The sequence below is a fragment of the Leucoraja erinacea genome, chromosome 11 (genome assembly GCF_028641065.1).
Source record: "Leucoraja erinacea ecotype New England chromosome 11, Leri_hhj_1, whole genome shotgun sequence".
NCBI classification, from domain to species: Eukaryota; Metazoa; Chordata; class Chondrichthyes; order Rajiformes; family Rajidae; genus Leucoraja; species Leucoraja erinaceus.
Window position 1 is genome coordinate 40,740,704 of NC_073387.1, and position 17,268 is coordinate 40,757,971.

General features: G+C 41.2%; 1 protein-coding gene across 1 annotated transcript in view; it reads right to left on the reverse strand.

Moving 5' to 3' along the window:
* Window positions 1-17,268, reverse strand: part of LOC129701709 (glutamate receptor ionotropic, delta-2-like) — a 448,180-nt gene that overhangs the window by 380,779 nt on the left and 50,133 nt on the right. Inside the window, exon 2 of the mRNA XM_055643077.1 lies at window positions 10,300-10,455. Coding sequence (XP_055499052.1) covers window positions 10,300-10,455 — 156 coding nt within the window. The remainder of the gene's footprint in view (window positions 1-10,299; window positions 10,456-17,268) is intronic.

The following is a 17,268-nucleotide window of genomic DNA, read 5'->3' on the forward strand; positions in this document are numbered from 1 at the left end:
ATGCCTTCTTCCATTTTCTCTCTTCATCTGGAACTTTAACTGACCTTTACTTTTTGGAGTAGATTTCTAGAAAGAAGCCCAGTTGCAGCTCTGTTGTATAAAGCTAAATCAGTCACGTGAACATGTAAATGGAACATCATCACATGTAAGACATATTCATAAGTGGTGATGCAATGAATCATTAATAAAGCTGGTAGAAGATGTTCTAAAGCTCTTGCTCTCTCTTAATGCTTATCCTCTCTTGAATAATGTATCTTCGGTTTCTTTAGTATTCCCTTGGGCTTGAGGACTATTAACATTCCCGCTGGGAAAGCATGCAAGGAAGTTGATGAGACCACTGTGCACCTCAGCCTCTCCCGCAAATGAAACAGGCAGTGGCTATTAGGTGGCTCTGCACAACACCGGCTGATGCTTCCAAGGCCGCCTGGGTCAAGACGAGATGGAGAGACCAGTGGAAGCCAGCGGAACCATCTAGGCTACACCATTACATTGATGACCCCATGGAAGTCCCTGGCCAGGACCTGCCCCGAAAGCAGTGGACAACTCTCAACCGCTTGAGGATATGCGTCGGATGCTATGGCGCAGCGATGAAGAGGTGGGGCCTCATGGACAGCGCCTCCTGCGAGTGTAGGGACCAAACACAGGCAGTGGAGCACATTATCACCAGTTGTCCCAAACACCGGCCACCGAATGGTTAACGAGATCTGATTGACCTGGACGGTGACACTTTGGCCTGGCTCACCTCAACGGAGCTGCAGGTCTAAAATACATATGACAGAAGAAGCTAATAGGTAGTTTATAAAGTGGACCACTCCTCTCAAAATCCACACAATATCACTGTTTCCAATGCAGAGCCTTTATACTGGATGCTCCCTTCCCATTTTCAGCAGTCATGGCTCAGAAATTCCCAAGGATTCAATCAGGATGTTGCATTTCTTAAAGGAGGCTTTGAACAAATCCTTGATTTTGTTTTTCCCTTGTCCAACTGGTTATATCTTCCCATGGCCGAGCTTCAAATAGAATGTCCATTTCAAAAAAAGTCTAGTGTCAGACATGTTAACTTGGAGTGCTGACGATTAAAAGGGGATTGATGTTGATTTGCTTATCCTTCCAATAAATTTGGAAGATTTTGTGAAGACAGCATTAATAATCTTTATCCAGTACCTTTAGATGGTTGCAGAAGGCAAGATAGATCTCAGAAGGATTAAAGAAAGACAGGGATCAATGCAGCCACAACTTTTGTCTCAGATCAAAAATGTTATGATCTTCAAATACCATTTCCTTCTGACTGCATTGGTTACAAGAGATCTCCCTGCCATCTGGCACACAAACCTTTGTGGGGATTCTCCACAACTTCTCCTTCCATTTGGCTGAATCACAGTGTGGAACTGTTCAGCACTACATAATCATCACTGTGTGATAATTCCAACATTTAAAAAAAAAGCTACACAGAAAAGCTGTATCTGGCCTTCTTCAACATCACCAATCAATTCACAGGTGAAGATAAACAAAATGCTGGTGTAACTCAGCGGGACAGGCAGCATCTCTGGATAGAAGGAATGGGTGACGTTTCAGGTCGAGATCCTTCTTCATACTGAACCCATTCCTTCTCTCCAGAGATGCTGCTTGTCCCGCTAAGTTACTCAAGCATTTTGTGTCTATCTTCGGTGTAAAGCAGCCTCTGCATTTCCTTCCTACACATTTGACAGGTGAATATCCTCCTCAGGTTTGGCTACTAACAGAAATCCGTCTCTATTCTCTGCTTGCTCCGCGTGCAAATCATAACGTTAAGCAATGAGTGTATAACAGATCCATTCACCATGAAGAGCTCATCATTGTCCTACATCTTTCTTACCATAATGTTGCAGCTCATGTCCAAAGGAATTCCTGCAGGAGTGGTGGTAATTTAAAAAAAATATTGGGACATTGTTCAGGTTATCCAGGGCTATCGATATCTTAGTAGTCATGCTGTAGTGTGCAGAGAATGATTTTGCACTGAAGCACATTCAGTGGCCACACTTCAACCATTTTCTATGGTTCTTTAGTTCAACATCTGAAAGAATAATGACCTCTACCTTCTGTAACACACTGTACTCCAACAAATAAAAAAGTTTTCACATCAAGACTCTCCCTGGGAAACGTGGACCACTTCTCATGCCTCAAAACCCATCTCGCTAAAGGAATGAAAACTGATGATATTCACCACCAACTTCAGTGCAGGACACCATCTCTCAATGGACCACAGCCAGTGACGAAGATAAAAGAATAAAAAGGTGTCATTTTCAGATCTCCCAGGACCTTGCAGGGAGACAGCAACCTGATATCAACTACTCAGATTGTGACATTTATCAAGGCATCAGCAATCAGTGGCATTGTGAGACGAGAATTAAAAGCAGGAGACTTGAACATAGGGCAGAGAAGACTATGTGCGGAGTGACACTGACAAAGCAGGACACGTCAAAAATTGTAAATCAGGGTGCATATATTGTTTAAGAGTATTCATCTTTCATTGTGCAAATGGGAGGAGTTTTTTTTTCTTTGCAAATAAAAGCCTGCAAGTTGAAGCTCATATTGAAAATGCACCAGCAGAAGATTCTGCCCTTACGGTAAGCAGCAAGACTTACATGTGCACTGGAGGTATTTATTGTACTAACATTGAAAGATTATTTCAAGCACAGCCTTTTGAAATTGTGAAGATTTAGGTCAAAATGAGAAAAAAATCTGGAAATTATATTATTATATTGAATGATCTGTGAAGGGCATTGCGAGTCTGTGAATCATAAGGGATACATTTGTGTTGGATTTAAATGAGGAAATTCAAATACAATGCATGGCATGCTATCAAGATGAAGAGTTCAAATTGCTAATCAGTTGTGGCTGACTGCATGACACGAGGCAAAGACCTACAAAGGAGGAAAGATCAATTGGGCAGATGCTTTTACTGATCAAATACATGTTTTATCAAGGCTGCTATTTACAATCGCAGTTGCAGAAATCACAGAAACAACAACAGTTACAAGAGACACGAGAGACTGCAGATGCTAGAGTATGGAGCAAAAAAAAGACTATCTGCGAGGAGGAATCAGTGGGTCAGGAAGCATCAAGTCAACTTAAACAAGCCTATGAGCAAATTCTAAGAGATTACACTGATTACATTAAGGTCTGAACATGATTTGCAACAATTCTGCAACAGAAGATATCCATCAACTATTAATCAAGGATGATTGGCGTGGGGACATGAAATGGTCAAATTCATGACCAGAGAAATGGAACCCAAAAGCAAATAATGCAGGTGGAGGAAATCTGGCGAAAACCAGAAAATTCCGGTGAAAACCAGAAACTTAGCTGATCAGGTTGCATCTGTAGAGATAGAATCAGAATTAATATTTTCAAAAAAGGGGAGAGAGCAAAAATAAATATATATGAAAGAGTCAAGTCAAAAATAATTTAGATTAAACAAACGCCAATGGTGGCATTCAAGGGAGGGTGGTTAAGTCTCGGATTCAGCAGATGTATCTGTGGAAGGTTGAAGCTGAGCGAGTTTAGATGAGAGAAAACATAAGTGCTATCACAGACATTCCCCTTATTCCCCTAGAATGCTTAATTCCTCATTTTTACAGTTCAGATGAAAGGTCATCAATAAAAACAAATCAAAGGTTATCAATCAAAAATATTAACATTCCTTCTCCGTCTACAAATTCTGGCTGATCTTTTGAGTATTTCCAGCATGTACTGTTCTTATTTCTGCATGAAAGAACCAATTGATTATAATGTACTAGCATAGTAAATATGAAAGGTTTCTCTAGAGAGTAAAACACCATAACCAAATGCCCCCTTTTCAGTCATGGAGATAGCCGATTCGATCATTCCAGCCAATTAACTTTTATTAAAAAGTTACAATGATAATTTTCATAAGCTCATAGGTGATAAGAGCAGAATTATGCCATTCGGCCCATCAAATCTCTTCCGCCATTCAATCATGGCTGATTCACCTTTCGCTCTCAACCCCATTATCCTGCTTTCTCCTCATAACCCCTGAACACGAACTAATAAAAAAAATCTATCAATCTCTGCTTAAAAATATATCCATCAACTTGGCCTCCACAGACCTCTGTGGCAATAAATTCCACAGATTCACCACCCTCTGAACTAAATACATTCTCCCTTATCTCCTTCCTAAAGGTACATCCTTTTATTCTGAGGCTATAGCCTCAGGTCCTAGACTTCCCCACTAGTGGAAACATCCTCTCTACATCCACTCTATCCAGGCCTTTCACTATACGGTAAGTTTCAATGAGGTCTCTACTCATCCTTCTAAATTCCAGTGGGTGCAGGCCCAGTGCCATCAAACGCTCATCATAACCCAATCATTTCTGTGAACACTCTGGTCCTTACAGTTACACACTCTTGACAGATGGCAGAATGTACAATTCAGGAACCAAGATCAATTTTCTCAACTGACAGTAGATAATGAAGTTCAATTCAGATCACAACCCCTGAACACTCGGAGAACAAAAGTTACCAGAGACTATCAATCGCACATTAATCCCATTTTACCATCAACGATACACCTAAAAGGAATGAAAGTATTCCTAACACTTCCTTTCCAATAAATGTTTTCCAATGATTGTGAGTCTAACTGCTTTTGTTTAGTTCATTATCCATACAGTTATGATGCAACTCTATATTTCTTCACAAGATTCACCTCAGCAGAGTTGTTAACGCATCACAGATTCTGAACATACTTAATTTTCCTACAGCCCAAACTGGAGGAGAAACAGTCAGCAATTAAATCAAAAGTAAAATCCTGATTCACACCTGAACAATGGAAAAGTATTCAAGTAACATGAGTAAGTGAGAGTATTAACACTACTGAACAAGTAGAACATGCCAAAGTTGCATATTGGTGAACTGTACCAATCTATTGCACTGATCCATACATTTTGCATGGTGGAGGTAAGGACAGAAGCCTCCACAATGACAAGATCATTGCAGAGAGATATGCAATCAAAACCCATTAGAGAAATGTGATGCCAAACACGTTCTACAAGTCGATATGGAAGCAACCACTGAAGTTGATTCAGGTCAACAGTGCGCTGAAACTTGATTTCATGCATTTCTCAAGTCATGACACAAAATCAGAGACTGAGAGACCATTGTGATGGTCAAACTCCTCTCCCCCCCCCCCCCCCCCCCCAACAAAGAGGAATGGTAGTATGGTACATTTGTGCGGAAATTTTTAAACAAATTGCACAAAATTGTAATAGGGTGAGACTATGGCACATGCAATGTAATTATTATGACATTGCCTTCAATACAGAGGGACTTGTTCTGACAGCCGAAAGTGGTATTACTTGTTCTGGCAGTGTACAATTCTCAAGACCATAACTGCAATGTAAAATTTCCCATATCTACAAAACCACTACATGCATTTATTCAAATCCTACGACATCACACACACATCTATCTTGTATTTCCAGTGCCCCAAAAATGAAAAATCAATGTGGTTTCAGATTTCAGCCCACAGTGCAAACTTCAGTTCCACCGGAGGCCAAACTAAAGGGATCCATATTACGCAAAGGCACACGGCAGGGTATTGTCTTCGTAAGGAGTCCAATTCAACCATTCCATCCACAGGAGTGCTTTAGAAGCAAAGCTCAGGGTGTGTTGCCTCAGAGTGTCTTCACTTCAATTCAATTCAATTCAACTTTAATGTCATCGCACAAATACAAGTATCAGTACAACGAAATGCAGTTTTGCGTCAGTCCGTAGTAGTTGTACATAAAGAGAAAAAAAACAAGAAAAAAATAGAAAGAGAGAAGATACAGAATAATCAGGAAATACAGAATGATTAAACAAAGGGGGACGGAGGAACCAGAGAAATCTATCGTCGGGACTCCGAGTTCAGCAGTGTGATTGTGTTGTTATAGAAGCTTTTCCTCATCCTGCTGGTACGTGACCTGAGGCTCCTGTACCGCCTCCCTGATGGGAGGAGGGCAAACAGTCCATGGTTGGGGTGTGAGGGGTCTTTGATGATCTTCCCAGCCCGTCTCAGACACCGTTTTCGGTGGAGGGCATCCATGGCAGGGAGCGGGGCACCGATGATGTGCTGCGCGGTTTTCACCACCCGTTGTAGTGCTTTCCTGTCCGCAGCAGTGCAGCTGCTGTACCATACCGTGAAGCAGGTGGTCAGGATACTCTCTATGGTACAGCGGTAAAAGTTGGTCAGGATCTGGGGGGACAGGTGGGCTTTCTTGAGCCTCCTAAGGAAGTAAAGGCGCTGCTGTGCCTTTTTGATCAGCTTGGAGGTGCTTCACAAAGCTCTATTCCAGTAAAAAACACCCCAGACTTATTTAGCTTATAACAACTTCTCATTGACGCTACTGAGATACTCAATAGCTGAATTTGTTGAGGCCCTGCACGCACAACAATCGACATTCAGTGCCTTCCTGTTGCAAGTTTAAACAAGCATTTTATTACCTGGCTTTACAGGTGCCAAACACTCAACACCCCATCCACTCTTAATTCCTGAAGGAATCCTCCAGTATATGAAATTAAGTTAACATTTTTATGAGGAGAGAGAGCTGGATAACATGTCTTTACCTAGTTTCAATTATAATCCTCTGGTCAGCGGCTAAGTCAGTATTAATGATACACTGACAGAACACAGTCTGGGAATACATGACCAATGGCAGAAAATTCAAGTGGAGGAGAGAGAACTCAAATGTCTAAAAGCATGAGACATTATAAGTAGTAAGTGTCACTTCAATTTACTTCCATTGCTTCCAGTTCCAAAGATAAGAGAAATTAAGCCGAGTGCAGTTACTGAATAAAATTACCCGTCTCTCTTCCTCTGTACATATAATATCAATAATTAAAAATGCCAAGGGGAAGAAGTGATTTTGTGTGGTGTGTAGCATAAGGAATCTGTAGCAAAACAATGATGAGCAGAGAGAAGAATTTATATTTCTCCCCTCCTGTAATTTAGGAATGCAAAGGTTTTTATTAATATACGGTTAGGTTACAGCAATATAACAATTAAGCCAAGGAGGGAGATAACAAGATTAGTTTCTAAATCCTTGAATAAAAGAGGCAGGTTTTAAGGTTCTTATAAAACGTAGCTAGTGTGCAAAGGTAGAGGTTTAAGGTGAAGATTTCACATCTTGAGATCCCAGAATGCGAATGAAATAGAGGATAAAAAAAAACAAAGTTTTAGGTGGATGTAGGACTGGAGTATCTTAGAGAGCTGGGGAGGTCACAGGACCAAGGAGGGATTAAAATAATGCAGGGATACAAATTAATAACATTTTAGTGTACAAGTTAATGTAAGTCAGTTGATCGGGAAAGATTTGAGATTGATACTTTGCTGTTAGAACAAGTGTAGGAGGATGCTTTATCATTTGAAGTTACTGGAGAGTGGTGGATTGCAGGCAGCAAGAAAGCATTCCAGATAGCAGAAAGATAGATGAGGGTTTCAGGAATGAGGCAATGGTTGAGATGAACAACAGATCTATGTGATAAGGTCAGAAAATCAACTGGAATCAAACAGGATTCCAACATTGCAATTAGTCCACCAGGGAAGTGGAAACCAAATTGGAGGCAGGAACCAAACATACTTTCAATCTTCAAAATGAGGGAATTGAGGCACAAGAATGATTAGATGCTGGACAATCAGCCTGAAAACATAAAACACAGGAGAGATGCTGGTGAAGCAGAGCTGATCGTCATCACTTTGCAAATGGAGTTGAACTGTTTGCAAGGAGCAACATGCTGTTGGGAAATAGGTGTCTAAACTGAGATCAATGGGGAGAATGCAAGGATGAGATAATTGCACATGCAATTGAATTGAATGGAATTAAATATTTTGTCACATGTGACGAGTCACAGTGAAATTCTTTGCTTGCATATCCAAAGTATGCAAATAGTCACCCAAAAAGGTCACTTGCAAAGTTACAAATCCCCCCCCCGCCTTTGTTCTTCCTCCCCCTCCCTCATAGTGGTCCCCCCACGCAAGGTCCTCCACTGTCCATTGGTTTTCCCCTTCCCTTATGGCGGTCCCACCACGCCAGGTCCTCCGTTGTTCCTTCCCTCAGCAGCGGCGTCCTCACTTTCGCGTGTCCGTCCCCATTCGTCGTTTGGCACCATCATCGATGGCTGCATCGACCCATCCACTAATGCTGCCGGCTCCTCTCCGAATGCCTCCATGGCTCTGACTCAGGCCCCAGCCGTGGTCTCTACCAACCGAGAGGTTGGTGGCCGCAGGCTTCGTTGACCCGCGAAGCTCCATCTCTGACCCGCGAGGTCCAGGGTCCGACCATCGATGCTCCACCTCCGACTCGCGAGACTCCGACCTCGGCTTCTCAGCTGCACCTCCGGAAGGCTATGTTATTACTATGACAGTGGTTCTGCTTGTTCTGGCAGTCTATGACTATAACCGTAATGTAAAATTTCCCATTCCTACAAAGTCACTACACGCATTTACTCAAATCCAACAACATCATACACATTTCTACCTTGAATTTTTAGTGGCCTCAAAGGCGCCACACAAACATCATTCAGGTGTCAAATTTCAGCCCACACCGCAAACCTCAGTTCTGCCAGAGGTCAAACCAAAGGTATCCATGTTACGCATGGAATCACAGCAGTGTATTGCCTTGGTAACAAGAGCGGAACTCACTATCAAAACATGGAGGGGACCGGGGGACACAATTGTTTGGTGGCCACAGGCGCATGCGCACATTCACACACGTGCGCGAGGCTTTGGTGGCTCAATCCAGCGCTAAATGCAGCTCAACTCTGCCTGTCTCACCGGGTTAACTACAGCACTGTCTGGACTGACGGGTTACCAGCGTTGCTTCTCTGCGCTGGCCATATTTCCCGCAAGTCCAGGAAGACTGTGGGCTCACCTGGCGGGACAGGCAGAGTTGAGCTGGGTTTAGCGCTGTTTCTCTGCACTGGCTGTGGGCCTGGGGGCACCGCGCCCAGTCTGATTCCCGGCCAAAGATCCTTTAGCGGAGGATAGAGCATGGTGATTGGAGGAGGGAGACGTAGCACAGACCTACGCAAAGATCCTACAGGATCTTTGGACCTGCGTCCCATCCGCAGGCAGGATCGATCCTGGCCGGGTCTCCGGCACTGTCCCGAGTGGCACCCCCCCCACCCAGGTCTGTGCTACGTCTCCCTCCTCCAATCACCGCGCTCTATCCTCAGTCCCACCCCCCCCCACTCCTCCTGAAGCATGTCCCGCCCCCATTGCCTGCTGACCGACATCTCTCTCGTCCAATCGGCGCCCTCGATCATCAGTCCCACCCCCACTGTCTCATGGAAAGTGGAGATTTCACCGGGTTCTAAAACCCTGGATTACAAAAACTTGGGGGGGGGGGGGGGGTCCCCCACCTCTCAAAACATGGAGGAAACGTGTCCCTCTGCCCTGTCCCCTCTGCCCCCCCCCTGCCCCCCCCCCCCCCCAGGTTTTCCACCCCTGCTTGGTAAGGGGTGATAACCATTACATCCACAGAAGAGCTTTAGAAGCAAAGCCCAGAGTCTGGTGCCTCAGAGTATTTTTACATCATGCTCGTCAAAACCCAACTCCAGTAAAAACACCCCTGGCTTACTTAGCTCATTGCAATTTTTCATTGAGAACACTGCAGAGGAAAGAAGAGCCATCAATGGAAATTATTTTGATATGACTGATTAGTTTATGGCAAACGGTAATGGCATTCTGACTCATTGGGCAATGGTAGAGAGGAATTGAAGAATGGTGTGATCAAGTTGTAGCGATTTCAAATGAAGAAAATACATAGTTTACTATTAAAATAGTTCCAATGTTTACTCTTCACAATAGTTGCAAATAAAGACAGGTAGGCAGCTTACAGCCAAACAAAACTAACTTGCTTTTAATTAAGATCTGTAAAACTAAACAATTACTTGGAGGCTATTACAGAAAGATAATTTAAAGGTTAAAAGTTCACATCCATTCCATTGAGAAGGAAGTATATATTCAAAACTTCATTGATTTTATTAAACAAAGTGGGAGCTGGCAGTTTAATCATTAAATTTAATCCAAATGTTAAAATCCCCAGACTAAAATTTTAAAAATGTAACACCCAATTTATTTCAAGAATTCATTAATTTCCAGTTCAAAATTTCCATTTACTCTTGATGGAAATTATCCATAATTAAAATCCACCTCAAAAGATAGGAAATCTTACAGGATATACAATAATAGTGACAAAAACTGCAATAATTTCATAAAAGAAAAGGTTAATGAAATAAATGGCTGAAAATTTGTTTTCTTACCTTCTTGAACAGCCTGGAATGGATTGTTGGAATCAATAAATCTGACCGAGAATGTTATCTTTTCATTTTGTAATATTTCTTCATTCGTGTTCATTTCGGCCACGGCTAATCGAAACATTTTGTCATCCTTTCTGGCAGTCTCCTCAAAAATTGCACCTGAAGAAGGAAAACAAATTAACATAATCTTATTTATTTGTGCCTGATTACACAATGAGAATGGCAATCATTTGTAAATAGTTTAAGCTGCTGAATTTCACAGCAGTTCCAGAATCTGAATTAAATTAAAACAAAAGACGGTATTAACAACATATATTCAAATATAGGGCCTGATTTGCAACAATATATAATAATTAATTATTTACATTGAATCACATTGACTATGTTCCTTTTAGGCTATTACTGATGCATTGATTTAGTCCTAGACAGTAATTCTGAATACAATATCTTAATTTTTTTCAGCCAGGCTTTTAATATCAATTTTGTATAAACAGTACAATCCTGAACCTTGATTTTACTTCGGAGTCACGTGAGTGACTACGTGAAGAAGGCCCGTCCAGGCGCACGTGCGTCATATCATCAGACGCATTGCGCTGCGACCACGGTAGGAGGTGCAAAGCCCTCCAAGCGGTACTTTTTACTTTCACTTTCAGGCTGCTTGTCTCCGTGGAGACTGCGTGCAGAGAACACAGGCAAGTCTTACTATATGGAGAAAGGTGGGAGAAATAAGGGAAAGCGCACCACAGTAAGCACTCAAGAAGACAAAAATGGCTGAGAGTAGCGGCCGCCCGACTAAAAAGTCGACGGTAGAAAAACCAGCAACTTCTAAAACGGAAGAAAAAAGCCCCGTTGAAACGCCCACAGGGAGCAAGGCCAAAAAGAAAACTAACAGGCCAGTAGACTCGGACGAGTCTGAGCCAGAAGTTATGTCAGACAGAGTTTCTCAATTGGAACTCCTCATGGGTAAAATGATTTATAAAGGCACGGAAATATACTAGGTCACGGAAATTTAATGACAATACAGAATGGATGTTAAATCGTGACATTTTCCATAACATTGTGCAAAAATTTGGAAAACCAGAAATTGACTTGTTTGCATCCAGATTGAACCACCAGTTACCTCAATATGTTTCGTGGGAACCAGACCCAGGTGCAACATGGGTAGATGCATTCTCGTTAAATTGGGGTGGAATGTTTTTATATGCATTTCCTCCCTTTTGTCTTATGTAGATTTCTACAGAAGATCAAACAAGATAATGCTTCAAGATTGTTGGTGTTCCCAGATTGGCCCATACAACCATGGTATCCATTAGAGTTAAAAATGATGACAGAACCTATAATGCATATCTCAAGACAAGAAAACCTACTCATGCACCCTGTAACTGGTGATTTTCATCCTTTACATGATCGTATTGATTTGTTGATTTGCAGATTCTAAAAAGGCCATATGTCGGAAGAAGACTATCAGATCGCACTATGGATGTAATTGCAGGATCCTGGAGGGATAGTACCCAGAAGCAGTACATTTCTTACATTAAGAAATGGGAGCAGTTTTGTGCAACACAAAACATTTCTTACCACACTGCAAACACTTCAGATGTTGTAGAATTCTTGTCAACATGACATTTTGATGCTAATTTAAGTTATAGTGCAATCAACACTGCAAGGAGTGCCAGTGCCCTCTCTGCATATTTATCGAGAGCATCTGAACAACAGGTTCGAGGATCACACCCCTTGATTTGTAAATACCTGAAGGGCATCTTTAATGCTAAACCTCCCAGACTGAGATATACGGAAATCTGGAATGTGAGGGATGTACTCACGCTACTTAGGGATTGGAGTCCCAATCTCAAATTTGTCTTTAGACAAAATCACTATGAAAGTAATCATGTTAATGGCTTTAGTCTCAGCCCAAAGAGTACAAACATTACACAAATTACGGGTAGACAGAATGGGAATGACAACAGAGGAAATTGCATTATATGTCTATGACTTGCTAAAACAGAGCAGACCAGGAGTCTCGGGGTGTAAATTGCTTTTTTCAGCATATCCTACAGACCAAAGACTATGTGTGGTTACATATTTGAAACACTACATTGAGACCACCAAGCACCTTAGAGGTGTAGAATACGCATTACTTATCAGCCATAAAAAAAACACACAAAAAAGTGTCAACACAAACAATTTCAAGATGGCTGAAGAAGGTGCTATTGGATTCAGGAATTGATACGGACAAATTTAAATCTCATTCCACCAGGGTGACGGCAACATCGTCGGCCAAGGATTTGGATGTTCCAATAGACCATATCCTTGCGGCCGCAGGATGGGCAAATGAAAGGATGTTTTACAAGTATTACCACAATGAGATTGCAGACCCTGGTGTATTTGGTGGTACGGTTTTGGATTCAGTATTAAATGTTCCCAGTGATTAAAATGGGACACATAATGTTTATCATAAAATAAACCATTAACGGATTAAACAAATGTTATGGTTGCATGTTATTGACTGTCTTTCACTCATAGAGTCAATCAAAATGCAGTGATACGCCGGAATTGAATCTATGGCCTTAAATCACAGAAGCTTTAAAATCTTTACGTAGTCACTCACGTGACTCCGAAGTAAAATAGTAAGATTAAATGAGAACTTACCAGTTTGAAGTTTAATCTTTATTTTATGAGGAGTTACGTTGAGGGACTACGTGCCCTCCGCACCCTGCCTAATAAAGATCAAAGGTAAGTTAAGTTTGTATCACGTAGCTTACTATTATCCTTCGGTACATATCATCTGTGATTTCACACCGCTGCTTTGAAGATTGACGCACGTGCGCCTGGACAGGCCTTCTTCACGTAGTCCCGCAACGTATCTCCTCATAAAATAAAGATCAAACTTCAAACTGGTAAGTTCTCATTTAATCTTACTATTTTACTTCGGAGTCACGTGAGTGACTACGTAAAGATACCATTTTCAGTTTGTTTGATCTTATTACAAATAACATTTTTAATTTTCTTTATTTCACAACTCAGACAAAAAAAAATTCTGCCTGATTATATTTTTGGGGTGTTGCCCAGCTGTCTGTTGGCTGAGATACAGGTCTCTGGCACAGTGAGGCAGCAGCTCTACCAGCTGCACCACTGTGCTGCCCTGTAAATAAAACACCTTGATGAACAATGGTTAATCAATAGCCAAATGTCCAAGAAAATCTGGAGAGAAGAGCAAGGCATTGGGTTGGGAAGTGATATACGAGTCTGGTTAAATTTCAACAAGTGAAACTTTGCTCCATGTCATCTTTCAAAGTATTACACCCCATGTACTTTCCTTCAAAGGCAAGAATACATTTAACTTTAAGATGGTTGATTTGCCATGAATGAAGAGAAAAAAACAATTTCAATCCCAAGCCTCATTCACGTTGAGCTGGTGATCCGCAAAATAATTTACTGCAGATGCTAGAAATATAAAATAACAACAAAAAGTGCTGGGAATACTAAGCAGATCAGGTAGCATCTGTGGAAACAGGTTTATGTTTCAGGTAATTGACGCTTGGAGTTTTAAATGGTTTATTTTATCTCAACATAACTTGCAGGGCTTGAGATGGCACATTAAGGAGTAGCAGAATGGTGCAGTGTGCTGGCGCACAGCGCCAGAGACCTAGGTTCTATCCTGACTATGGGTGCTGTCTGTAACGAGTTTGTATGTTCTCCATGTGACTTCATGGGTTTTCTCTGGCTGTTCTGGTTTCATCCCACATTGTAAAGACATGCAGGTTGTAGGTTAATTGGAAACTACCAGGTGAGTGGAAAAACAAAGTTTTTGGATGGGGCCAAAGAAGAGGCTAATGATCACATCCCACAAAAATATCTTTGAATTTACTGTAACACCACCAATAAAACTGGGTGGAATCAAATGCACATATTTATTTTCAAATGACTAGAGCTTGATGTTCCAAGAGTCTGATTCACAGGTCTTCCTACGCAAGTCAGGCCAACTATAGTACAGCCATTTAAACAGAATGGTGGATGCAAGAATTCAGCAAATATTGCATTTGAATGAGGAGAACAAGGACAATATCTTAAATAAAACAGCAAACTGAAAAAGTTGAAGAGAAGGGAGATAGAAAATAATACTTCTTGGAAAGATTTTTTTTTAAATAATTAGTTGATCTAAGTCTTGAACCAAGGGCAGGATCAGATAGTGTTAAACTTAAAAGTACAAAAGAAGATAGTAAATAGATATGAAATTAAAACCTCAACATTTGAAACCAATATACAGTGTGCCAGAAGACTGGAGAAAGGCAAATATTATATCTTTGTTCAAAGTCTTTAGGAAAGAGACCTAATAATTATCAATCAGCTGGCATTATCTCAATAATATTTTTTAAAAGATTGTACGACAGCCAAATTGGCAGTTTTAAAAATGGAAAACTTTGAGAAAAAATTGGATCTCGGGAGTGGGGGGGGGAGGAGAAAGAAGCTGAATCTTTCACTGTGTTTAGCCATGCCAAGATTACATACTAACAGTGCCTCCAATCCCTTTGAAAATCTAAACCCAAGTCTGATTAGTGTGCCAGCATGTATGGGAAGATACCTCGATTCTTATGCCAGACAACACCCACTCACTCTACCTCCACAGTTTGAACTGGAACATTCCCACAACCATTGAGGCCCCAGAACATTTACATTTTCCACACTGTTTTCTTGGCAGTTATTTTTAGTCTATTTGTTTCAATTTTGCCCTCTACAAAGCACATCCAAACTGATGGTAAACCCCTTGATTTTATCGAATGTTTCTAATTTGCTTAATTAATCAGGTTGAAGCAAAATGAATGAACTAACCAGGAATTATCATCAAACATAGGGAGGCCATGTCTGCGACAGGACAGAATTTTATTGACCACAACACACAAATGGGCTGAGTGAATGAAATCCATAGATCCCCAAGAACATTTATTAAGGCATCACACCAGATATTGATTGAAAAAAGTAACTCAGAACTGTTGGTACAAAATAAATAGCAGTATGGATAAAGAGAGAGCTGAATGACAGACAGCAAAATTAAGTAGCAAGAAGCGGACATTAGAGGCTGGTAATAGGATCAGATTTGTTCGCCATTAAAGATGTATGTACCAGTGGATTTCCCCATGGGTTCGCACATACTGGAGTCAGAAGACATGTTACACTCTAAAATTTTAAATGGAGGAGCAAGTGTGAAAAAAAGATCCCTCAAGTTTTACTGTTACAGGAATCTCTTAATTCATTGTCAAGCAAGGTAAAACCGTAATTAAATCATGATATTGAAAAAATAAGCAAGTGAACCATCAGACATCCCTAGGGTCCTGTTAATTAAATAAATATTGTGAGCCAATAAATAAAAGGGAATAGGAAATAAATAAGTGAATGGGAGATCAAAAATTAACCAATGGAAACAGGAGCACTAATTAAATATCAGTGCCTGGAATTCAATAAATAATCAGAGCCATCGGCAGTCTCTTGTCTCATTAGCAATTCTTTGCTTATGCGATGATGAGAATGCAAAAATTCACATCCAGATTACATCTTGGTGGCTTTCAGGCTGGTTTTAGCTCTTGTAGTGATGGTACTTCTGCAACTTAGTCAACACTAACATAAATAGCAGCAAATAGGATTGCAAAACCATGTAGATTTGTTTCATTTTAGAGATACCGTGTGGAAGCACACCCTTCGGCCCACCGATATTGCGCTGACCAGCGACCCCCATACACTCGCACTATTCCACACACTAGGGACAATTTATCATTTTTACCAAAGCCAATTAACCTACAAACCTGTATGTCTTTGGGATGTGGGAGGAAACCGGAGCACCTGGAGAAAACCCACGTGATCACGAGGAGAATGTACAGACTCCATACGGACAGCACCCGTTGTCAGGATAGAACACAGGTCTCAGGCACTGTATGGCAGCAACCCTATCACTGCGCTACTATGCTGCCTAGAAAACAAGAACTGCAGATACTAATTTACAAAAAAAAGAAAAAAAGACAAAAAGGGCTGGAGTAACTCAGTGGATCATAGAGTCCCATCCCCCTTATCAATACCACAACAGATCAAATGTCAATTACACAGTCCAACTCAACTATCAACCACTCCCAACTCGCACACTCACCCCCTGCCACAATTCCACCATAATCCTAAACATCCAATTCGCAACCAGACACTCCCATTGAAGAAAATTTGTCCTGAATGTGTAGAAAGGAACTGCAGATGCTGGTTGGGAAGGGTCTTAACCCAAAGCTTCACCCATTCCTTTTCTCCAGAGATGCTGCCTGTCCCGCTGAGTTACTCCAGCTTTTTATGTCAAACTTCATCCTGATCCATACATGACTACCAGAACCTCACGTTTGTACAAACCTTACTCAGTTTTCTTTGCAAACTCCACAATAGAGAAGGAAATGTATTTCCTTGTCTGTGGATGATTCAGTAATGCCCCTACCCGTCTTCCTCATGGCATGTCATAAAAGATTATATGCTGGCTCACCATCCAGTTGCTAACCAAACATTCTAGCAGACAATTAGTTACCATGCATATAATCTCCTCAAATTCAACAAAGGAATTTAATTTAGAATATTGCACTCAATTCACAGTCAATCAATAAAAGGGTAAAACAGACTAAGAGACAAATAAATATTATTTTAATTTTCAGAATTTAATTAAAACCCAGAGGAGAAACCAACATTGCAAATGTTAATGTGCAGAAACAAATTTCAGATGCTGACATATACCAAAGATGCACACAAAGTTCTGGAGTAACTCAGCGGGTCAGGCAGCATCTCTGGAGAAAAAGGTTGGGTGATGTTTCGGGTCAGGACCCTTCTTCAGACTGGAAGGTCCCTGTAGATGGTTTATGCATGCAACCTATAATGTAGCTACCTCAATAGCACTAACCACGCCCAGTCATTTCAGTATAACTGTGATATCTTCCCCTTGCTCCTCCCTTGTTT